Genomic DNA, 26,328 nt, shown 5'->3' with positions numbered 1-26,328 from the left:
AAACAAAAATTCCAAGTTAGAGTCGTGAATACACAGAAAACACAAACAGGCAGAAAATGTAGAAATAAGAGAACTAAACACGAATAACTTGAAGAAATAAAAAGGAGAATTTTTCTCCTTTCGCCCTAACTCCAACAGTCAAATATATGATCACATCCCTAAGAAATTCTGGTGAACATATTACAACTAGATGGTTTGATTGAACCAAAATCAAGTCACAAAATAATTAGCAATAACTTTTCTCAAACCACAGATAACTGAAGAGAAAATATAAGAGAAAATGTCAGTAAAAGGTGATCACATTCCTTGGTATGTATGATTGGTTTTGTCAACTTAACAGAAATTAAAAAAATGTAAAAAAGGAATCATCTGGGAGAGGATACATCAGTGAAGAAACTGCCTCCATCAGATTGGTCTGTGACCAAGGCCATGGGGCATTTTCTTGGTTGATGTTTGATATGGAAGGGTGTGTTTCACTGTAGATGGTGCTGTCTCTGGGAAAGTGGTCCTGTGGAGGATAAGAAAACAAAGTGAGCCAGGCACGGGGAGCAAGTCAATAAGCACATGACTCAATGGCCCTTGCTTTGGTTTCTGTCACTAAGTTCCTGCCTTGAGTTTATGCTTTGACTTCCCTCAGTGATGTAGTATGATCTGAATTGTAAGTTTAAATACTCCATTTCTTCCCAAAGTTCTTATGGTTATGGTGTTTTATTATGGCAATAGAAAACCTAACTAGAACACTCCTGAAATGGAGAAGTTGTGATAATATGCATTTTAACTTTTAACTCTGTACAGTGGCTCTATAAGTCAAGGACTACATTATATAGGCAGTTCATCCAAGGTTTCACAGCTCCTGAGTAGTAGAATCAAGATTGATACTCTGTTGACCTGGATCCAAAATATGTAAATTATATTATCAAAACCTTGAAAGTATGGTGACTCCCATGAATTCTATTAATATTCTCCCCGAAACAACTTATGATAAGATCAATCTGAAAGTATTTTTTAAAAAAAAGACTTGATGAATGGACGTGAAACTTGGTTTCTAAATTAGAAGATTTTAAACCATGATGTTGCTACAATAGTAAGAATGAGATGAGTTTTGTTGCTTTAACAGATTAACCATCCATCAATCCAGAAGGGCATATAAACATAGAATGTCTTATTTGGCAGCCCTCATCCATCTTACTCTATCATTAATATATGGGCTCCAAATAGCACGCACGCACACACACACACACACCCACACACACACACACACACACACACACACACACACACACACACACACACACAAGCATGTCCAGGAGGAGAAAAGAGTGTAGTGGGTGTTAGATGTTACCTCTGTCACAGTATCACAGTATAAGCAATCAATAGGACAGAACTCTCCTGTCAGCAGCTACAAAGGTGACTCAGTGGTTAACAGCTGCCTCTGCAGAAAACTAGAGATCTATTCCAAGCACCTATGTCAAAAGGCTTATAACTACCTATATTAGTAATTTGTAGATATTAAATAGAAAATAAACTCAACTGTGCGTGCCTACTGTACATTTATATTTGGTATTTGATAAAAATAATACTTCATGTCATTTGGTGAATAGATTGACCCCTTTCATCATTGTTTAGACCTTTTTAAAGTCATTGATTTCAAACAAGTAATCCCTGTGGAGTAGATTAGAAACCAGCATGTCATATATATCTTAGGAATTCTCAAAAAATAAATAAATAAAAATAAACTGAAATAATCACTCCTGCCAAACACAAAATAACTCACAGCTATGAAGTAGCTAAAGATTAAATGTTAAAAATACTAGATTACTATACAAAAAGACACTTGCATTTTCCTGTATTTTTTTTAAAACATTGCAGAAGTCTCAGTTCACAGAGCTTCTATGGTATCCAAATCAAGACTAAAATACAAGCCCGGGGTAGAAGAATGTTTGAAAATAGATGGACAGTAAGAGTAATCATCCAGATTTGTACACAGCATGTACAAATCAATGAAAAGGGGACGAATATAATAGCAGGAAAATGGTCACAGTACAAACATCATCCACAGAAATAGAAAGGGCTACAGCATTGATGAAATCTAAATCCAAAGAGGAATGAGTTATTTTTCCCATCCCAGAGTGACAATAATGAGCATCGATGATGTAGAAAAATAAAGTCCCTCATTTATCAATGATGGGACTGTAAACTGGTATAGCCTCTACAGATGGCCAGTTAGTATATCTATCAAAATTTTAAAATTCATAAACCATTGACCCAGCAATCCCTCTTCTGAGGATCTGTCTTACAGAATACACGCATGTGCACAGTGATATATCTACTAAGACCTTCATTCTGGCAGTATTTGCAATAACAAAGAGCTACAAACAGCCAAAGTGCCCATCAATAAAAATTAGTTAAAAGCATTATGGTACATTTGTACTGTGCACTGCCAAATAGCCATTTTAAAGACAGATCCATAAGTCACTGGCTTGAAAAACAATCTCTAACAACATTAGATACAAATGCATATCTTATAAAATTGTGTCATGATTTTTATGTATATAATTAACTGTATGCTTGTATTTGCATATCTCTGTATATTGTATATGATACTCATATGTAAATGTGTACTGAAATGAGTTGGAAACATTTAGTAGAATATACAGCAGATAATAGTGATGACAGTAGTACTCGAAGTATGGCGTAAGAAGAAAAGTTTCACATTTTCTTTACACACTCTGATTCTCTTTACACATTTACAACAAGCATATACTTAATCAAAGTTGCACAGGCAGTTTATATATGGCTGGGTAAAGAAAGATAAGGAGAATAAAGCCTACTTGGATTACTAAATAAACCACCTCCTCCTATTGACTGGAAGCCTTCTGGGATAATGGGTGTGATTAGACTTTAGGGAGCAATTTGCTCCCTAAATGCTCTGCATTCATGAGTCCATTCCGTTCACCTGTGCTGAAGTTGCACTGAGGAAGGGTTTATTTGTACCTAAGAGATGTGGAAATGATGTTTGGTGTGGCATATACTTCAGCAAGAGCCTTTGACACGGCCTCCCTGCAGCCTGTGGATGAGAAATTACAACCTTTAAAAAGGTAACCAAAGTTTCACACAGTACTCTCGATGACGAAGGGGAAAATACAACAGAGTGTCAGCTTGCTTTATTCATGGGGATGTCATGGTTCTTCACTGGAGTGATCTTGGGTCAAGTTTTCAATGCAACTTGTCTATTTTTGGCCTTCAGTTGGGTTCCATGTCTCTAGTATCCATCAGCTACAAGTCCCAGCAACACGGTTACATTTTCCATCCAAACTACAGACACTAACTTGTCCAGTGAGTTCCTCAGTCATTTTACACTCAAATTTAAGGGATCTCCACTGTTTTCCAGGAAAGTCAAATGAGGTAGTGCATGCTGCATGATGCTTCTAACCAGGCTTTAGTAGAAATAGGAAATACTAGATTTGGAAAATACTGGAATTGCAAAAGATGCTTGGTTCCTAGACAGACCTGAACTTCAATGCCACCTTGTTCCTCACATTAATATGAGTCATCTTTGAATGATTTTATTGATAATATATTCAATGGGGGAGGTGATTTTACTCATTGTGTTGAAATGAATATATGAATGGGTCAAGTTTAATACATAGAAATACCCCCATGACTGCTACTTACTCCAATGAACTTGATAGGTTCATTGAAGCTTCGTTTTTGTAGTCAATATGCTGTGTTATTGGACAGAACAGATCACACCAGGCCAGCACAGTTCCATGGAAGAGGTTTATTGGTGGTGGTTGGAGGGTGAGGACAAAAGGGAGACAAAGAGGGGGAAAAAAAGGTCAAGGGTCTCTGCCGTTTATTTCAGTTGTGAGGTAACCGATAACATGTAAGGGCAGGTGGATGCTGGGAATGTGTGGTAATTGCCATGGCAACAGACATGAGGGACCCTGTTGTCTGTGGGTTATGTCATCACTGGATTTAGAGGCTCATGGTATACAGAAGTTAAGTTCCCTTCTCAGGTTCACAGGCTCTAGGCAGCAAATAACAGATTTGTTTGGGTGTCTTCAATTATGCCACTTATGCTCTTGCCTGACTGTTAATTGATGCACAGGTACTGTGTGTCCACATGCACACAAGAACTATGAAAGCAAATACACTCCAAATAGTGCGACTTGTTGTGGTACTTATCCGGTGCAGATTGCTGTGCCTCTTCCCTACCTCTCCTCTACCTCAGTGTCCAGTCATTCCCTAAAAGATCCCTGTTCTACTGAAAACATCTCTAAATTGGAAGTCTTATTTCCAATCTCCATTCAGATGCCTGTTTGGTCCACAAAGGAGCACATCTCTGCTTCCAAGGCATGCCAAGGGCTCATCTGGCTGTTAGGCACTGAAAGACCAACCAGGGAAGACGACTCACAGTGATAATTGAGCAGAAGTCATTTCTGCAACTATGTGAACTGGACATGATCCTGATGGGTCACCTTTATTACAAGGGCAATATCAACTTTAATTTTTCCTACAGTATTCAACCTTGGTTCACAGATAGACTGGGAAATATTTCTTATTCCCAGTTTCTTATTCCCTGGAGTTCCTTAAGAAACTCGTTGATAATTCCTTGTGAATTGGTCTGCTGTGCTTTTAAAACAGTGTGTTTGTGGAAAACTGTTCTAAAGTGAACTATACATGTGAATGTGCATATTGGTGTCCCCCTTGACTTCTTTAAAATGTCACAAATGACTTTCCTTGAATTTATCAATTTTCAGGATTAACATGATTCTCTCTAGACACCTGTGCCCTAGATATATTTCAACCAAATTAGCCGTCTCCATGCTTAAACTATGACCTATTTTTAGGCAAAGGAAAGCCTGGTTTTAGGTCACCTTCAGGGGCTCCCCTAGCATGGAGAATTAACTCTCAACTGTTTTGTCATGCAGGTGTGTGGAGGAGTACAAGCTGGCTCCTGATGGGAAATCCTGTCTAATGCTCTCGGATGTCTGTGACGGCCCCAAGTGCCTCAAATCTGACTCCAAATTCAATGATACCCTCTTTGGAGAGATGCTACATGGTTACAACAACCGGACACAACATGTAAACCAAGGCCAAGTCTTCCAAATGACATTCAGGTATGGGACAGATGCTTGCACATTTACAGTCACTGGTATAGACTCTGGGCGGGGGAGGAAAGTATGAGCAGACTGGACCCGAAACCTGTTATGTTGCCAAATACTCTCCACAGAGAGTTAGAAGTCATCAAAGGGTTTCCTGTCAGACATCTTTTCCATTGACATAAAATGTAATTGTTATTTTTCCAGCTTTCTATTCTTCTACAGCTTTACACATATTTTAATTTCTGTTAAATCATTCTGATAGTACACCTAATGAATTTTTTGAGACGTTAATTAATCTTTCAGCCTATTGAAAGCCAAGTATCTTATAAATGCTATCCTGAAATTTCAAAAATAGAGACATTTAATGAATTAGAAAATAAAAAATCTTATCACCTAGAAACATTCTTCATTAACATTTTCCCAATGCTTCTAAAACACCTATCTCCCTCACTATCCCTTCTCTATCCACTTCTCCCTCACTATCCACCTTCTCCCTCTCCATTTGTCTGTCTACACACACATACACGTTTCTCAAGTCTCAATACAGCTGCTTTGAAGTTGTGTTATTACCCTAGTAACATCATAAAGACATTTGCCCCTGTCAGTTATACAGTAGTATATGGCTAATTAAAAGACACATTTACTCGATTAGAAAGAACAGAACAATGACTTAATTTGGTGAGATTTTACCAAAAAAAAAAAAACCAGCATGCAGAATTGATGTGAAGGCCTTCTTCCTTGGTCAATTGAAGAAGCCAAGGTCATTCAGTAAAGATGTACTGGATGGAATTTATTTAACCTTTCATAAAGATCGCTTTGGGGGTACAGTGAGAAGACTAGATCCCTGTGTACAAGTAGATTTTTTAACAACAAAAGGCCCCATAACTGTAAACAATGATTCATGAAAAAAGGAGTAGTTCATCATTTCAAAACAGAGTCCTCACTAAAAATACAAAGATTGTAAGAACCTGGGACATATTCGACTTACCCATTATTTACCAATATTATCAAGCATTGGAGTAGGAAGTTAATGTGGTCATCTTCTACTAAAAATAGCCTATGTCAAACTCATACCCACTGCAGACAGCAGGAAGAGAGGGGAGGGAGAAACACTAGGGGGACAGAGTATTTCCAACCCTGTCCAGTCACCCGCAGCAATACCGATACCATTCCTCCAACAAGGCCACACCTACTCTAATGAGGCCATACCTACTTCAACAAGGCGATACCTCCTAATAGTGACCAAGCATTCAAATCCATGCACCTATGGAGGCCATTCCTATTCAAACCACCACATGTGCCATGCTGCTTACTAAGGGTATGATGTAAAAGTGAGACATCATGACACCATACATCTTTTTTTTTTATTATCTTGAGTATTTCTTATATACATTTCAAGTGTTATTCCCTTTCCCGGTTTCCGGACAGACATCACCCTCCCCCCTCCCCTTCCTTGTGGGTGTTCCCCTCCCAAACCTCCCCCCATTGCCACCCTCCCCGCATAGTCTAGTTCACTGGGGGTTCAGTCTTAGCAGGACCCAGGGCTTCCCCTTCCACTGGTGCTCTTACTAGGATATTCATTGCTACCTATGACACCATACATCTTGATACTTAGACATATATGACAAAGGGATGTTATACACTTACTAAACTTTAAACACAGAGTTTCAAGAAAAACAATTAACAGTGGAATCTATTATGGACTGAGCAATTTTAAATGTGTCTCTGTTGGGTTAGATAGCAATAATAAGGCTTAGAGTCTATAGTTGATATGAAACGTCACTTACCTAATACTTGAAAGATAAGCAGAAGTCAGCGCTGGAAATGGTATTAGTGGAAGATAAATATTCTACAACAGGAACAAAGTTGCTTGTATCAGGGACTGAGAGAGTGGTGTTGGAGAGGACATTATGGGAATAATGAAAGGAACTGAATCTGAGACTCAGCCCAAGGCTGTGCCACACCGAGTCTGTTTGTTAACAAGCATGAGGAAACTCTTAAATCACACAGGGAGGGTGCTATGCAGTGAGTAAATTGCATTTCTTAGCCTCACTGGAGGGTGTGTGGAAAGCAGGTTATATGGAAAAGTGTGGAAATAGGGGTGTCAATCAGGTATCCATTGGGGAAGCTCTATGATGAGTTTGTTGGAGGCTTCGACTAAAGATGATAGAAATTATATCAGGTAGAAATGGGATTTGAAGAGAAAATTGTGAAGTCCAGTGAACAGTTGAAAGAAAAGAGAAGAGAGAGAATTCAAGAGTGAAAAGAGGTGATTGGCAGACACAGGTTAAGTTTTACCAGCCTGATCTTCCAACTCTCCGCTCTTTTTATTGCTCAGCTGCTCAAGCCAAACTCAATGCAACTTCATTGGAAAGTCTGTGAAAGAAATTGAAGAAATGTCTAGATGAACTATTGCTTAAAACTGAGATTGTACAAAACTAGCTTTCTATAATTTTAAGTTTACGAAAGTGTCATGTCATGATGGATAGAATACTGCTACTTGTAAAAGGAGGGGGCAAATAAATTACCCCTTCTCTTTGAGTAAGAAGTTTATAAGCAAGAAAGATGACATGCACAATTGACTAATACAAGCAAAATTTAATTCACAAGGCAGCATTCTAAGGAAGGCTCATGTTTTCCAAAGAACAGTCACATAAAGCATTTGAGAGGAATTAGAAGAAGGAAGAAAGGGCATGTTCGAGCACAAGGCATGAGAACAGAGTTCAAAGGGGTAGCAGAGAATAGCGTGTCTATGGAGAAAGCTACAGAGGAATTTTCCCATCCAAGAAAGTATCTACAAAGTCCCAGATATATACATACACAGGAAAAATGTTATGGAATGGACCCCAGGTATACTTGTCTGCATGGCTCAGTCGAATGACAAGCGTAACTTTTCTTCCTCATTTGTTAGTGGGGCATTTTATCAGATTCTATTTATGGCCATAAGCACCTTGCATGTTTGATACTGGTTGATTTCTTATGGAAAGTACTGAGTGTCTGGCCCACGATAAATGAGCAAATGTACTAATTTATATTCTACTGTATAAGAGGACCACCATAACTCAAAGAGAACACCCGAATAGATACAAAGCTGCTAAATCCTGAAGGGAGAAGAGGCAGGGCTTCTGTGTCTGCCCTAATCCAAAGGCCATCAAGTTTCTCACTGTAAAAGGCAGTTTTCTTTCCTTTCCTCCTCCTCCTCCTCTCCCTCCTCCTCCTCCTCCTTCATCTTCTTCCAAACACACTCTGGTCCAGCCTAGAGAGTAGCCAGCAGGCACTTCTACCAGCCATCTTGCCATATGCTTCCGTTCCTGACAACTGCCTGGCCTGAGGTATCCAATCTGTGCTGTCTGTATCATGTCCATGTGTCAGTACAGCTTTGCTTTGCTCTCCCCATCCCACTGTTCCTCTCTCTATGACGTGTCACCTGCCAATGAAAAGTTTGTAAAGTTTCAAAGGTTTCCACGCTTGAAATAAATCTCTAAATGAACAACCGGGATTGCTTTACAAAATGCTTTAAAGTTAGTTCTGAGTAAGATGAGCACATAAAGGCAGACTAATTGAAGCCTAACCTTTCATTTATTTATTTATTTATTGCACATAAAGAGATGTGTGCATGCTATTGCTTATCATGAGTTGAAACTTTTCTGGGAGTGAAATTTAGATTCCTAGCTCTCATGCCACAGCCCACTTTACTTCAAGTTCTAAAAGAAAAACAAATAAACAAAAGCCACAGTATGATACTTCCTCATATCCTGCATTATCATGTGATGGGCACAGCCATGCACTCCAACACCACACTCTCAGTGCACAGTCAGAAGCTAAGGGTCAAGGGAGAATGCCAGATTCACTTTTAAAGATATTTGAGGAAAAGGTCAGTAATAGGTGGCTGTGTCTTTAAAGCTGCTATATGTAGAAAGTCTCTGAACGATAACGTATACAAGCAGAGGCAGGGAAACCTGTGGAGAAAAGTGGTCAGACAAAATAGGGTCTTGGAAAGAGAAACAAAACTGGTGATAATACCAAGCCCAGAGTCATTAAAGAAAGGTGACAACTCTGCACAGGGCTGAAGAAGTGAGGAAGTAGGTAAAAATAGTGAGGGAGTGGCAATAGTTTAAAGGCTCAAAAGGTTGAAAAAAAAGAAGGAAGAAGGAAATGACAGAGAAAGAAGGACATTGTAGTCATGTAGAAGTTGAAACATGGTTTCTTCCAAGAGTGTGTGGGAGGCTTGCTTGAAGAGACAGCATCTTCTGGGAGAGATTAAGAATCAAATCCAAATGGACAGGAATGGGCATAAAAGCTTTCGGTTAAAATGTCAAGTGCTGTGAAAAATGTGAGGAGCTGATGATCTCACATCAGAATTGCCCTTAAGCCCAGCTAGTGGTCAGGCTTTCTTTCTAATCCCTTTTGGTGCCGTATTGGTTTTAATGACCAGGCAGAGACACTATCGGATTCCTCCTTCCTTAGCTCTTGATCAGTGCGGGAATCAGCAGACCTGCGGGAGCAAGATAAACTCATAAGGCCGATGGCATTTGATGGCTTTTTATTTGTTTGTTGTTTTTACTCCACACCTCTTCTAGCCATCCTATTTCATTCCAATAAGGGAGAAAGGTCAAGTTGGGTCATAGCTTGTGGAGATTTAGATAAACATCAGTCAGGAGCTATTATTGAGCCCCGAGTCTCAGAAATGGCAGAGGAGACGTCGCTTAAGAACAGGGCTGAGCAAATTACAATGGTAGATGGTGCAAAAGCCTCATCATCAAAAATAAGGCTGTGCTGATGATGAAAGACACTGAGTCCCAGGACGTCAACAATTACCTGTAAAAGAGCATGAGTGCTTGAGAAATTTACTAGAAAGGCAGCTAGTTTCCAAGCTGGTCTCCTTATCATGTGTGCATATCTTATAGTAAAGGGAAAGTACAGGGGTGAGAGGTGGGATTTCCGAATTCTCCACCCCACCACCCACCTTAGTGAGACAGAAGGGCTCTCTTTAGGAATTTGAGGAAAGCTGGTCCTCATTAGTGAGGCTAATTTGCTCCCCATATGCAGAGACTGCGTCAGACCTGATGAAGAGGCCTCCAAATTTGCTCTAAACTGACTTTGTTTTTTCAAATCGCTCTTTCCTGTGAGATAGTTAATTATGTATTCTATTTCTGGATCTTTATTTTTCTTTACCCTCTTTCCTCTTTTTTTTCTCTTTAAGCATGTGTGTAGCTTTTATGTCTTGTGCTATGCAGCAAAATATATGGTTTTCTTCTTTCCAGTACCTATTAGGAAGTAGCCATCATTTCATATTCACACAAAGACATAAATATATGTCAAAATCCACTAATTTGTGCTGTGTAGACAATTTAAAAATCCTGGTAATGGGTATGAAAGCATTCCTGTGTTGATTATATTACATTTCTCTTAGAATGGCAGGGACCCTAGTCATTCTGGTATTTAGGAATCTGGTCTGACAGAACAATCATTATTATGTACTTCTGTGAACCATGTTATAGGAATAGCAGACATGGGGGCATCCAGCATCGAGAAATAGTATTCAGTTCATATAAAATCCTCTAATAGAGGTGACATTTACCTACAATTCCTCTTTAGTTATGGATTGCCAGCCTTCCTGTAATACTTGGGCTACAAAATGGGTACAACTGTCATTCAATTATCACAGCAAAAGTATTCCTATTAGCGATATGTCTAGTTATGGAAGGGAACTTGATTCTCACAACTTCTTCCAATAGTAAAGGAATTTGGTTTCAGAGGGAAAAAAAAGTGGACTTTCTTTCTTTATATATTTTTTCTGTTTTAAAAGCCATATACAACATATATGTGTATGGTGTATATGTATATGTCATATACATATTTATATTATACAAATATACATATGTATACAAATGTATATTTACAAATATTGAATATATATGATTCAGTTAGTTTGGAGATAAGTTTGCTGGGGCTAAGGTCATCCTGTCAACTATCACCTACTCAACACACATATTTAAGGAATACACACATACATATTAATGAATACATAGTTTAGTGAGTGAACACACATTAATGAATGCAAACACATTAGTGAATTTTTCCCTCCCCTCCAGTCTCCCTCACACTAGTAAATCTTTAAGTGACATTGTCAGGGCAGAAACAAAAGCTCTGCCATTTATATTGTGTGTAGCTGTGGGAAGTGGACCTCTGAGCCTGCCATCTGGTTAGTTGGAAAGAATAGAAGTTCAGCACTTCTGCCTGGTGTACTGAAGACAGCCTTGCTTGGGAAAAATAAATCTCTCAAATGTGTTATGCCTTCAGTGACCCTTTTGTTTTTGTGTGAACGTACTGAAATGAAATACATGTCATTATGAATGTGGGACTCAGATGATATACATATATCCCCTCCAGCATGCATGATATTGAAAATATTAGATGATGAGTCTAGCAAAGGCATAGGGCACCAAGAAGGGAGGTCCATGAAACAGTGAGGCTGACTAGGCTGCACCACAGTCTTGCTCACATCCTAAGTCCTTTTCACTATTAATGATGTATCACAGCCTCAGATCCACTTGCTCATAATCGGTAATGTAAAAACATGCTTTTCTGTTACTTTCCCTGTCTGTCTGTGAGCAGTGTAGGTAGATATTTCTCCCAAGACATGTAAAACGAGTAACGTGACCATTATGCTTGTTTCCTTTTTCTACATTTTTGGTCCTTGGGTCTCGGGGCCCTCTGAAGGCTGAGCAAGTCCTACAGCACTGAGCTGCTCACCTCAGGTCTCTCTCACACTTCCTGACTTGAGTAGACAAGCTGAGGGAGGCCATACTATCAAAAACTACACAGCCTATACACGGAGCCAGGACTTTGAACCACACACTTAACCAGTCTATAGTCTTCAGATGTGTATACGTGCATACATAGTCTCAAACCATATGCATCTCTGAGATCAATAATAATAACATACTCTATCGATATTATACCTGAAAACAATTTCTAGCAGTAGAGATTTTTCCATTTATCCCCTTAGAATTCCGAACACACAAATTATAGCAATGCTTCTGAAACTCTTATTTGCATATTAGTCACCAAAGCACATGTCCAAAAATTCAAGCTCTCCTTGAGTGGGTTATAAATGGGGCCTGAAAACCAAAATATCTAATGAGCTCCTGAATCTGTGACTCCACTTTGAATAGCAAGATGTTGGACCACACTTTCCTTCTGAGTGGAGAGCATAACTGCCTAGATGGTACTTGAAAATGGATTCTCGCCCTTCCATTTGCCTGTTGGCAGTTGGGCAGCACATTTCAAGACCCATGACACTAGAAAACAATGAAGTACAGTAGAAGCTTCCTTTCCATAACCCTCTCCTCAATGACCAAGTACAGACACCGTGTTTCAGTTTTCAGCCACAGACCAGATAGTGCTCTCCTTTTACCTGGTAGCCCCCTGAGCATAATACAATACATTTTGTCTGGTATCCATCTACCTTGCTCACTGATGGGTCCAGAGATACACAGAGATCAGCTCTGATGAGGGAGGCACTTACATGAAGGAATCTCCTGCCTCTGTGTAGAAGAGGCATGGATGAGGCTTAGATTTTCACCTCCTTTACATACTCCTGCTGTAATTTCAGCCATTATTGGATGAAACAGAAAACAACTCAACAGTGAAGAGTTGGGTTGGACCCTGCTTCAGGGCAGAGACAGAATTCAAATTCTGGAAGAGTAGAGAGAAACCTGTCTAGAATCAGCTCTGGCTAAAGTAAAAACTTTGTCTTTTTAACTACTGAGACAAGATTTCATACTGCAAACACTACTGTTAATTTAATTGGGGAAAATATAAAATTAAAAGCTGGTACAGATACCTCTTGGTGTGTGTGTGTGTGTGTGTGTGTGTGTGTGTGTGTGTATGGGTGTTTGTGCTTGTGTGTGCGTGTATGGGTGTTTGTGCTTGTGTGTGTGTATGGGTGTTTGTGCTTGTGTGTGTGTGTATGGGTGTTTGTGCTTGTGTGTGTGTGTATGGGTGTTTGTGTTTGTGTGTGTGTGTATGGGTGTTTGTGTTTGTGTGTGTGTATGGGTGTTTGTGTTTGTGTGTTTGTGTGTGTGTGTATGGGTGTTTGTGTTTGTGTGTGTGTATGGGTGTTTGTGTTTGTGTGTGTATGTGTAGGAGGAGGAAGAGGAGAAAAGGCAGGGAATTGCAAACAAAGAAAAAGCCCCTCTAATCTTCCCCCATACATAGTGAGAGAAGAAAGAGATCTAATTTAATTTAATTTCAAGTTTTCTTCTTCTTTTTTTTTTATTAACTTGAGTATTTCTTATATACATTTCCAGTGTTATTCCCTTTCCCGGTTTCCGGGCAAACATCCCCTCCCCCTCCCCTTCCTTATGGGTGTTCCCCTCCCAAACCTCCCCCCATTGCCACCCTCCCCGCATAGTCTAGTTCACTGGGGGTTCAGTCTTAGCAGGACCCAGGGCTTCCCCTTCCACTGGTGCTCTTACTAGGATATTCATTGCTACCTATGGGGTCAGAGTCCAGGGTCAGTCCATGTATAGTCTTTAGGTAGTGGCTTAGTCCCTGGAAGCTCTAGTTGCTTGGCATTGTTGTACATATGGGGTCTCGAGCCCCTTCAAGCTCTTCCAGTTCTTTCTCTGATTCCTTCAACAGGGGACCTATTCTCAGTTCAGTGGTTTGCTGCTGGCATTCGCCTCTGTATTTGCTGTATTCTGGCTGTGTCTCTCAGGAGCGATCTACATCCGGCTCCTGTCGGTCTGCACTTCTTTGCTTCATCCATCTTGTCTAATTGGGTGGCTGTATATGTATGGGCCACATGTAGGGCAGGCTCTGAATGGGTGTTCCTTCAGTCTCTGTTTTAATCTTTGCCTCTCCCTTCCCTGCCAAGGGTATTCTTTTTCCTCATTTAAAGAAGGAGTGAAGCATTCACATTTTGATCATCCGTCTTGAGTTTCCTTTGTTCTAGGGATCTAGGGTAATTCAAGCATTTGGGCTAATAGCCACTTATCAATGAGTGCATACCATGTATGTCTTTCTGTGATTGGGTTAGCTCACTCAGGATGATACTTTCCAGTTCCAACCATTTGCCTACGAATTTCATAAAGTCGTTGTTTTTGATAGCTGAGTAATATTCCATTGTGTAGATGTACCACATTTTCTGTATCCATTCCTCTGTTGAAGGGCATCTGGGTTCTTTCCAGCTTCTGGCTATTATAAATAAGGCTGCGATGGACATAGTGGAGCACGTGTCTCTTTTATATGTTGAGGCATCTTTTGGGTATATGCCCAAGAGAGGTATAGCTGGATCCTCAGGCAGTTCAATGTCCAATTTTCTGAGGAACCTCCAGACTGATTTCCAGAATGGTTGTACCAGTCTGCAATCCCACCAACAATGGAGGAGTGTTCCTCTTTCTCCACATCCTCGCCAGCATCTACTGTCACCTGAGTTTTTGATCTTAGCCATTCTCACTGGTGTGAGGTGAAATCTCAGGGTTGTTTTGATTTGCATTTCCCTTATGACTAAAGATGTTGAACATTTCTTTAGGTGTTTCTCAGCCATTCGGCATTCCTCAGCTGTGAATTCTTTGTTTAGCTCTGAACCCCATTTTTAATAGGGTTATTTGTTTCCCGGCAGTCTAACTTCTTGAGTTCTTTGTATATTTTGGATATAAGGCCTCTATCTGTTGTAGGATTGGTAAAGATCTTTTCCCAATCTGTTGGTTGCCGTTTTGTCCTAACCACAGTGTCCTTTGCCTTACAGAAGCTTTGCAGTTTTATGAGATTCCATTTGTCGATTCTTGATCTTAGAGCATAAGCCATTGGTGTTTTGTTCAGGAAATTTTTTCCAGTGCCTATGTGTTCCAGATGCTTCCCTAGTTTTTCTTCTATTAGTTTGAGTGTGTCTGGTTTGATGTGGAGGTCCTTGATCCACTTGGACTTAAGCTTTGTACAGGGTGATAAGCATGGATCGATCTGCATTCTTCTACATGTTGCGCTCCAGTTGAACCAGCACCATTTGCTGAAAATGCTATCTTTTTTCCATTGGATGGTTTTGGCTCCTTTGTCAAAAATCAAGTGACCATAGGTGTGTGGGTTCATTTCTGGGTCTTCAATTCTATTCCATTGGTCTATCTGTCTGTCTCTGTACCAATACCATGCAGTTTTTATCACTATTGCTCTGTAATACTGCTTGAGTTCAGGGATAGTGATTCCCCCTGAAGTCCTTTTATTGTTGAGGATAGCTTTAGCTATCCTGGGTTTTTTGTTATTCCAGATGAATTTGCAAATTGTTCTGTCTAACTCTTTGAAGAATTGGATTGGTATTTTGATGGGGATTGCATTGAATCTGTAGATTGCTTTTGGTAAAATGGCCATTATTATTATATTAATTATATTAATTAACTATTAATTTAACTATTAACTATTTAACTATTAACTATTTAACTATTAACTATTTAACTATTAACTATTAATTAACTATTAATTATATTAATTAACTATATTAATCCTGCCAATCCATGAGCATGGGAGATCTTTCCATCTTCTGAGGTCTTCTTCAATTTCTTTCCTCAGTGTCTTGAAGTTCTTATTGTACAGATCTTTTACTTGCTTGGTTAAAGTCACACCGAGGTACTTTATATTATTTGGGTCTATTATGAAGGGTGTCGTTTCCCTAATTTCTTTCTCGGCTTGTTTCTCTTTTGTATAGAGGAAGGCAACTGATTTATTTGAGTTAATTTTATACCCAGCCACTTTGCTGAAGTTGTTTATCAGCTTTAGTAGTTCTCTGGTGGAACTTTTGGGATCACTTAAATATACTATCATGTCATCTGCAAATAGTGATATTTTGACCTCTTCTTTTCCGATCTGTATCCCCTTGATCTCCTTTTGTTGTCTGATTGCTCTGGCTAGAACTTCAAGAACTATATTGAATAAGTAGGGAGAGAGTGGGCAGCCTTGTCTAGTCCCTGATTTTAGTGGGATTGCTTCAAGTTTCTCTCCATTTAGTTTAATGTTAGCAACTGGTTTGCTGTATATGGCTTTTACTATGTTTAGGTATGGGCCTTGAATTCCTATTCTTTCCAGGACTTTGATCATGAAGGGGTGTTGAATTTTGTCAAATGCTTTCTCAGCATCTAATGAAATGATCATGTGGTTCTGTTCTTTCAGTTTGTTTATATAATGGATCACGTTGATGGTTTTCCGTATATTAAACCATCCCTGCATGCCTGGAATGAAGCCTACTTGATCATGGTGGATGATTGTTTTGATGTGCTCTTGAATTCGGTTTGCCAGAATTTTATTGAGTATTTTTGCGTCGATATTCATAAGGGAAATTGGTCTGAAGTTCTCTTTCTTTGTTGTGTCTTTGTGTGGTTTAGGTATAAGAGTAATTGTGGCTTCGTAGAAGGAATTCGGTAGTGCTCCATCTGTTTCAATTTTGTGGAATAGTTTGGATAATATTGGTATGAGGTCTTCTATGAAGGTTTGATAGAATTCTGCACTAAATCCGTCTGGACCTGGGCTCTTTTTGGTTGGGAGACCTTTAATGACTGCTTCTATTTCCTTAGGAGTTATGGGGTTGTTTAACTGGTTTATCTGTTCCTGATTTAACTTCGATACCTGGTATCTGTCTAGGAAATTGTCCATTTCCTGAAGATTTTCAAATTTTGTTGAATATAGGTTTTTATAGTAAGATCTGATGATTTTTTGAATTTCCTCTGAATCTGTAGTTATGTCTCCCTTTTCATTTCTGATTTTGTTAATTTGGACACACTTTCTGTGTCCTCTCGTTAGTCTGGCTAAGGGTTTATCTATCTTGTTGATTTTCTCAAAGAACCAACTTTTGGTTCTGTTGATTCTTTCTATGGTCCTTTTTGTTTCTACTTGGTTGATTTCAGCTCTGAGTTTGATTATTTCCTGCCTTCTACTCCTCCTGGGTGTATTTGCTTCTTTTTTTTCTAGAGCTTTTAGGTGTGCTGTCAAGCTGCTGACATATGCTCTTTCCTGTTTCTTTCTGCAGGTACTCAGTGCTATGAGTTTTCCTCTTAGCACAGCTTTCATTGTGTCCCATAAGTTTGGGTATGTTGTATCTTCATTTTCATTAAATTCTAAAAAGTTTTTAATTTCTTTCTTTATTTCTTCCTTGACCAGGTTATCATTGAGTAGAGCATTGTTCAATTTCCACGTATATGTGGGCATTCTTCCCTTATTGTTATTGAAGACCAGTTTTAGGCCGTGGTGGTCCGATAGCACGCATGGGATTATTTCTATCTTTCTGTACCTGTTGAGGCCCGTTTTTTGACCAATTATATGGTCAATTTTGGAGAAAGTACCATGAGGAGCTGAGAAGAAGGTATATCCTTTTGCTTTAGGATAGAATGTTCTATAAATATCCGTTAAGTCCATTTGGCTCATGACTTCTCTTAGTCTGTCGACATCACTGTTTAATTTCTGTTTCCATGATCTGTCCATTGATGAGAGTGGGGTGTTGAAATCTCCCACTATTATTGTGTGAGGTGCAATGTGTGTTTTGAGCTTTAGTAAGGTTTCTTTTTCGTATGTAGGTGCCCTTGTATTTGGGGCATAGATATTTAGGATTGAGAGTTCATCTTGGTGGATTTTTCCTTTGATGAATATGAAGTGTCCTTCCTTATCTTTTTTGATGACTTTTAGTTGGAAATTGATTTTATTTGATATTAGAATGGCTACTCCAGCTTGCTTCTTCTGACCATTTGCTTGGAAAGTTGTTTTCCAGCCTTTCACTCTGAGGTAGTGTCTGTCTTTGTCTCTGAGGTGTGTTTCCTGTAGGCAGCAGAATGCAGGGTCCTCGTTGCGTATTCAGATTGTTAATCTATGTCTTTTTATTGGGGAGTTGAGGCCATTGATATTGAGAGATATTAAGGAATAGTGATTATTGCTTCCCTTTATATTCATATTTGGATGTGAGGTTATGTTTGTGTGCTTTCATTCTCTTTGTTTTGTTGCCAAGACGATTAGTTTCTTGCTTCTTCTAGGGTATAGCTTGCCTCCTTATGTTGGGCTTTACCATTGATTATCCTTTGTAGTGCTCGATTTGTAGAAAGATATTGTGTAAATTTGGTTTTGTCATGGAATATCTTGGTTTCTCCATCAATGTTAATTGAGAGTTTTGCTGGATACAGTAACCTGGGCTGGCATTTGTGTTCTCTTAGGGTCTGTATGACATCAGTCCAGGATCTTCTGGCCTTCATAGTTTCTGGCGAGAAGTCTGGTGTGATTCTGATAGGTCTCCCTTTATATGTTACTTGACCTTTCTCCCTTACTGCTTTTAATATTCTTTCTTTATTTTGTGCATTTGGTGTTTTGACAATTATGTGATGGGAGGTGTTTCTTTTCTGGTCCAATCTATTTGGAGTTCTGTAGGCTTCTTGTATGTCTATGGGTATCTCTTTTTTTAGGTTAGGGAAGTTTTCTTCTATGATTTTGTTGAAGATATTTACTGGTCCTTTGAGCTGGGAGTCTTCACTCTCTTCTATACCTATTATCCTTAGGTTTGATCTTCTCATTGAGTCCTGGATTTCCTGTATGTTTTGGACCAGTAGCTTTTTCTGCTTTACATTATCTTTGACAGTTGAGTCAATGATTTCTATGGAATCTTCTGCTCCTGAGATTCTCTCTTCCATCTCTTGTATTCTGTTGGTGAAGCTTGTATCTACAGCTCCTTGTCTCTTCTTTTGGTTTTCTATATCCAGGGTTGTTTCCATGTGTTCTTTCTTGATTGCTTCTATTTCCATTTTTAATTCCTTCAACTGTTTGATTGTGTTTTCCTGGAATTCTTTCAGGGATTTTTGTGTCTCCTCTCTATGGGCTTCTACTCGTTTATTTATGTTTTCCTGGAATTCTTTCTGGGATTTTTGTGTCTCCTCTCTATGGGCTTCTACTTGTTTATTTATGTTTTCCTGGAATTCTTTCAGGGATTTTTGCGATTCTTTCAGGCATTTTTGCGATTCCTCTCTGTAGGCTTCTACTTGTTCTCTAAGGGAGTTCTTCATGTCTTTCTTTTTTTTTTTTTTTTTTCCGGAGCTGGGGACCGAACCCAGTACCGTGCGCTTCCTAGGTAAGCGCTCTACCACTGAGCTAAATCCCCAGCCCCCCCCCCTTTTTTTTTCTTCATGTCTTTCTTGAAGTCCTCCAGCATCATGATCAAATATGATTTTGAACATAGATCTTGCTTTTCTGGTGTGTTTGGATATTCCATGTTTGTTTTGATGGGAGAATTGGGCTCCGATGGTGCCATGTAGTCTTGGTTTCTGTTGCTTGGGTTCCTGCGCTTGCCTCTCGCCATCAGATTATCTCTAGTGTTACTTTGTTCTGCTATTTCTGACAGTGGCTAGACTGTCCTATAAGCCTGTGTGTCAGGAGTGCTGTAGACCTGTTTTCCTCTCTTTCAATCAGTTATGGGGACAGAGTGTTCTGCTTTCGGGCGTGTAGTTTTTCCTCTCTACAGGTCTTCAGCTGTTCCTGTGGGCCTGTGTCTTGAGTTCACCAGGCAGCTTTCTTTTTTTTTTTTTTCTTTTTTTTTTCTTTTTTTTTTATTTTATTTTATTTTATTTTTTTTATTATCTTGAGTATTTCTTATATACATTTCAAGTGTTATTCCCTTTCCCGGTTTCCGGACAGACATCACCCTCCCCCCTCCCCTTCCTTGTGGGTGTTCCCCTCCCAAACCTCCCCCCATTGCCACCCTCCCTGCATAGTCTAGTTCACTGGGGGTTCAGTCTTAGCAGGACCCAGGGCTTCCCCTTCCACTGGTGCTCTTACTAGGATATTCATTGCTACCTATGGGGACAGAGTCCAGGGTCAGTCCATGTATAGTCTTTAGGTAGTGGCTTAGTCCCTGGAAGCTCTGGTTGCTTGACATTGTTGTACTTTTGGGGTCTCGAGCCCCTTCAAGCTCTTCCAGTTCTTTCTCTGATTCCTTCAACGGGGGACCTATTCTCAGTTCAGTGGTTTGCTGCTGGCATTCGCCTCTGTATTTGCTGTATTCTGGCTGTGTCTCTCAGGAGCGATCTACATCCGGCTCCTGTCGGTCTGCACTTCTTTGCTTCATCCATCTTGTCTAATTGGGTGGCTGTATATGTATGGGCCACCTGTGGGGCAGGCTCTGAATGGGTGTTCCTTCAGTCTCTGTTTTAATCTTTGCCTCTCCCTTCCCTGCCAAGGGTATTCTTTTTCCTCATTTAAAGAAGGAGTGAAGCATTCACATTTTGATCATCCGTCTTGAGTTTCCTTTGTTCTAGGGATCTAGGGTAATTCAAGCATTTGGGCTAATAGCCACTTATCAATGAGTGCATACCATGTATGTCTTTCTGTGAGTGGGTTAGCTCACTCAGGATATTTTCCAGTTCCAACCATTTGCCTACGAATTTCATAAAGTCGTTGTTTTTGATAGCTGAGTAATATTCCATTGTGTAGATGTACCACATTTTCTGTATCCATTCCTCTGTTGAAGGGCATCTGGGTTCTTTCCAGCTTCTGGCTATTATAAATAAGGCTGCGATGAACATAGTGGAGCACGTGTCTCTTTTATATGTTGAGGCATCTTTTGGGTATATGCCCAAGAGAGGTATGGCTGGATCCACAGGCAGTTCAATGTCCAATTTTCTGAGGAACCTCCAGACTGATTTCCAGAATGGTTGTACCAGTCTGCAATCCCACCAACAATGGAGGAGTGTTCCTCTTTCTCCACATCCTCGCCAGCATCTGCTGTCACCTGAGTTTTTGATCTTAGCCATTCTCACTGGTGTGAGGTGAAATCTCAGGGTTGTTTTGATTTGCATTTCCCTTATGACTAAAGATGTTGAACATTTCTTTAGGTGTTTCTCAGCCATTCGGCATTCCTCAGCTGTGAATTCTTTGTTCAGCTCTGAACCCCATTTTTTAATAGGGTTATTTGTTTCCCTGCGGTCTAACTTCTTGAGTTCTTTGTATATTTTGGATATAAGGCCTCTATCTGTTATAGGATTGGTAAAGATCTTTTCCCAATCTGTTGGTTGTCGTTTTGTCCTAACCACAGTGTCCTTTGACCAGGCAGCTTTCTTGCAGCAGAAAATTTGGTCTTACCTGTGGTCCTGAGGCTCAAGTTCGCTCGTGGGGTGCTGCCCATGGGCTCTCTGCAGCGGCAGCCACCAGGAAGACCTGTGCCGCCCCTTCCGGGAGCTTCAGTGCACCAGGGTTCCAGATGGTCTTTGGCTTTTTCCTCTGGCGTCCGAGATGTGTGTGCAGGGAGCAGTCTCTTCTGGTTTCCCAGGCTTGTCTGCCTCTCTGAAGGTTTAGCTCTCCCTCCCACGGGATTTGGGTGCAGAGAACTGTTTTTCTGGTCTGTTTCTTTCAGGTTCCGGCGGTGTCTCAGGCCGGGGTCCTGCCGCTCCTGGGCCCTCCCCCACGGGAGCCCAGAGTCCTTATACAGTTTCCTCTTGGGCCAGGGATGTGGGCAGGGGTGAGCAGAGTTGGTGGTCTCTCCCGCTCTGCAGCCTCAGGAGTGCCCACCTGACCAGGCGGTTGGGTCTCTCTCTCACCGGGTCTGGGAGCAGAGAGCTGCTGCGGGCCGGGATCCACGGGTGTGGGACTTCCGGTAAACACAGATCGTGCCCGGTCCTAGAGAAATTCTGCTTCCGTGTGTCCCAAGCTCACCAGGCAGCTTTCTTGCAGCAGAAAATTTGGTCTTACCTGTGGTCCCGAGGCTCAGGTTCGCTCGTGGGGTGCTGCCCACGGGCTCTCTGCAGCGGCAGCAACCAGGAAGCTCAAGTTTTCTTCTTAATGCATGCATCTCTCACAATACCAAACATGGGCATTTTATGAGAACACCAAGCTGTACTCACTACATTGCAGTTGTTCTCCATCTAACCTAAAAACACATCTCCAGTCCGTAAAAGGTACTACAGCAACAAAACCAACAAGGTCTATTTCACATCATCATACAGTTCCCTTCCCCTCCTTTAGATTGTTTTAGATGCTCTGGCTTCAAAATCCCTGACTCTGTACTTTTTCTAGGAGGGGCATGCCTCTCTGAATCATTGAGACATCTGAAGCAGAGACAATTTTTGAAGAAGCACAATTTCATTACACTCGAATGAAGGCAGTAACTCAGTCTGGTCTAAGCACTCAGAAGTAAAAGTCCATAGGGAACCTACAGAACAGATAAGGATAGATTGTAATTAGCACAGTAATTGTAATTAGCAGAGCAATAGTAATTAGCACAGTGATTGTTTGTTCATAATGGGTGCTTCCAAAGTGACTCCAGGCAGTTTGTTCTCCTAAGTATCTTCTGCCTTCCCCCCTATGATCTTGTTTACATTGCTAATGCACTAATGTGCTTAGCCATCTCTTTTATAAATAAACACTTCAAAGGTATGAGCCAGCCCACCCCCTGGCCAAGCAGTATGCATCTTTAGTTAATGGTGTCCACTTCACTGAAATTTTTTATATTATTTGCTTTGAGCTATGGCAACATTGGTTCTTACTCTTAAAAGACATCATGCTTCGGTAGTAATTTGTTATTGTTTTATTAATTGTGAGATGGAATGGGATGATACAAACGTCGCTTGGGCTCAGAGATTCCAACTGCATTTTTCCATTTACTCCCACTCGTTAAATTTGTCTTGAATACCTGTTACAAAGTGGGCCACATTAAGGACTTGGAATGACAGGAGGAAGATGATAATTAAAGGTTTTGCTCTCACATAGATCACTCACTGCCCAAGCTCACTCTGCATTGTGCTATGGGTCATGATGGAAGAATGTCTGGAGACTAAAGAATCATTCTGCAACCCCAGCAGACTCCATCTGGGTTGTGAGAGAAAACAGAAGGGAAGACATCCAGATAAGAGATGTTGAGCAAGGTCTGGAAGGTGCGGGATTGTTTAGCTAGGTAGAAAAATGCTCCGGGCATGTAACAGAACAAGAGACCTGCAGATAAGAACACCAGGCAAGTAAGTTAAAACGAGACATGAAACAGGGCTGGAGACATTGCTCAAAGGTACAGTGTGTGCTAAGCATGAACAAGGCCCTGGACCTATCTCCATTAAGGAGGAGAAGAATGGTGGTGGGTGTTGTAAAAATATAAAAAATAAAAAAATATGGTTGTCTTTTACCTCGCTAGGTTCAGCACCACAGTGCCTTACGATATCTGCTGGATATCTTAATTCTCAGTCAGCAAAGTGTCTCACCCGCTCTGCTCCATCCCATATCACACTGCCAAAGGCCTCTCTCTGAGCCTGGCAGCAATCTCTCTACCTATCTAGCTCCCAAGACAGGTTTCCATGCCAGAAACTCACATCCCAACTCTGTGGTGACCCAGACCAGCCGCCCCACACTCAATTTACACATGAAAGACACACAACACAATAACCTTTGGCCCAGTTGATAAGATATAATTACCCACCTAAACATGCAAAGCCCAATATACATCCATCCCTTAAAAACATTTGTAACAACCTGTAAAGGTACATCCTGGAATCTTAATGTCACTAGCCATATTCTCCTGCCACATCTTCGCTCCCTGTCCCTCCTGTCTCTTCCCCTCTTTGTTCCAGTCTCCTCCTCTTCCTCCAAACTTCTCTTCATCCTTCCATCTCATCCAACGACAGACCTCCTTCTATCCTGTACCTGTCTCTCACCGGAATGGAGAGAAGGTTCTTGTGAAGTCACCTGAGTCCTGAGTATGTGACTGTCCTTGGGGCAGTGGAATTAGCATCAAAATACAGATAACTCCAGGACAAACCACAACATTTGGGGATGATGATCATGATGATGATTGTGATGGTCATGATCAGGATGATGGTGATGGTGGTGGCAGGAAGATGTTATTGTATGCTAGACAGAGGATAGTCAAGCAAATAAAAAGTACTGTTATGAGGGTGCTTCTACCAGTTATAAGGCTCTATGTAATCTAACACCATGTCTGAGCCTTGATTTGCTTAGCATTATATCAGAGGACATAAAAGTACTTACCTTATCGAAGAATTATAAGGAGGTTGTCAGAAAAGAAAAAGAAAATTAAAGTGCTCTCTAAAGATGTGAATATATTAGCAATATTTTCTTAACATGAATTCAAGGACCTGTGAGGTCCAGCTTACTCAGGAATGTTGTGCTGTAGTGTGCATTCTGTCAGATTTGAAATTACATGAGATGTGAATTTATTGGTATTTCTTTCTTTATACTTCTTCAAGAGAGATGAAAAAGTCTATTCTAAGCTCACATTAATAAGCCTACGCATACATATTTGGAAAATTAATTTTTAGGGAAATATTTCCATTTCAGGGAGACACTCTGAATAGAAATGCACTTAGTAACAATTCCAGTGAAAGATATCATCACAGTGCATTGGATGAAAATTAATGCAAAAACCTCCAAGGGCAGTGGCTGGGGTTTTATGTATGAATAATTACTATTAATGATAATCTCGTGGAACTCCTCAAAGGTGGCTTTGAGGAGTCCAAAATGAACATTCATTTTTATGTCAGATGAGATTCTCAGTGGAGTCAATGTGGGCAGTTAATTAGCAGGCACAAGGCAAAAGCCAGAGCTGTAGGCTTTGGAATTGCCCAGGGCTGGTGACTTCAGCTACTCACTTGTGGCTGAATCAGCCAGTCACTCTTCTGTTCTCACAAGAGGTCTGTGTGACTTTGGAGCTTCTCGAACTATACTTAGATGTTTTCTAGAGTAGAAGGAAAGGAACTTGATGAAGGAATTGGTCCTCGCTGCCTTATCATAATTCAGAATAAAGTCCAACAACCAATATCCCTGTAAGTCTCTACTAATTCCATAACTACATTAGTACTTTTTGCATACTCAACCATGGAGAACTACAAGCCCAGAGGCCTCTCTGCTTCTCTGTTTGCAAAGCAGTGGGAACATAGCCAGAAAATTAAGCAAAATTGCATTAAATTTTCCTTCAGCTTTGTAATACAACCCATAAATATTTGTCACATCTGAATCATGTTCTATGTTTTAGGGATTCAAGTTGAACAAAACTTAGAATCTAAAGCTGTAGTAAAAAAAATGTCCATTCCATGTCTCTTCCAAGTCTATGTCCCTTAATATTTTCCTGCATCATTACTCAATACTCAGTAGTACAGTTATAATAAGGTGACCATTCTCCCTATTAGTAGGATGAGATAGCATTTTGTTGAACACAATTAAACATTGAAGGGCCACAATTGATGTGATATTTAGGATGTGTTTACATATAGAATAATTTCTGCCATCATTGAAAAAGTGAGACAAGTACACTTGCTAATGTCAGGTCAAAGATGAAAAAGAATCTAGATTCAATGATGTCTAATGACATATAGATGATAGATAGATAGATAGATAGATAGATAGATAGATAGATAGATTGATAGATAGATATGATAGAGATAGATAGATATAGATACACACACACACACACACACACACACACACACACACAAGGAATGATAAAACCAATGTACATAACAGGTCCATCGCCACACATTTATTGTCTTACCTGTATTGAGAACACTTACAAGAGCTTTTGTAGGGCTGGGGAAATGACTCAGCTAGCAAAGAGCCCCAACGCCCATACAGAAAGCTAGGCAAAAAGAATTTCTAATGCCTGGCCCTGGAAAGCCAGAGACAAGGCGATGTAAGAAGATGCTCACCAGCCAGTCTAGTTGAAACGGTAAGTTTCAGTGAGACACCTTTCTCAAAGCAGTAAGGGGAAGAACAATAAAAGAACCTATGTCACCCTCTGTTCTCCCCATACATGTCCTCACCCAGGCTTACATGTGCACACCCCAGACACACAAAAGATCCTTCTTAAACTAATTTAAAAAAATATAAAGTTCACTTTGGACACTATGTGTAGTAATTGATATTTTGTGCCCTGTGACCAACTCCTTACATTCCCTGCTCCTTTTACCACTGTGTTTTCCTCCATGGGTTTGATTTTAAGATCATGTGTAAGAACATGCAGTTTTCTTTCTGTGTCTCACTTATTGCACTGAATGCCAATTCTTACAGCTTCAGATAACGTTGTTTTTAAAAAAAGCCATATTTATTTAAGTAGTTGCATTAATAGATAAGTCAAAATATGAAGAACTCTCATACCTCCTGAGCCCAGTTTCCTCGGATATATTTGAATAGTATAATTATTTCTGTTAATGAACTAATATTGATTTCTTATGGCTATTCTACACTTTATTCAGATTTTCTTGGT

General features: G+C 40.2%; 1 protein-coding gene across 6 annotated transcripts in view; it reads left to right on the top strand.

Moving 5' to 3' along the window:
• The window catches only part of Astn2 (astrotactin 2), a 975,380-nt gene that overhangs the window by 614,913 nt on the left and 334,139 nt on the right, over positions 1 to 26,328 (top strand). For all 6 annotated transcript variants that reach the window (XM_087659925.1, XM_087659924.1, XM_087659923.1 and 3 more), the window contains 1 exon segment: positions 4,935 to 5,123. In XM_087659925.1, the coding sequence (XP_087516051.1) occupies positions 4,935 to 5,123 (189 nt within the window).

The sequence above is a fragment of the Rattus norvegicus genome, chromosome 5 (genome assembly GCF_021556685.1).
Source record: "Rattus norvegicus strain SHRSP/BbbUtx chromosome 5, alternate assembly SHRSP_T2T, whole genome shotgun sequence".
Lineage (NCBI taxonomy): Eukaryota > Metazoa > Chordata > Mammalia > Rodentia > Muridae > Rattus > Rattus norvegicus.
This window is presented reverse-complemented; position numbering and strand designations above follow the sequence as displayed.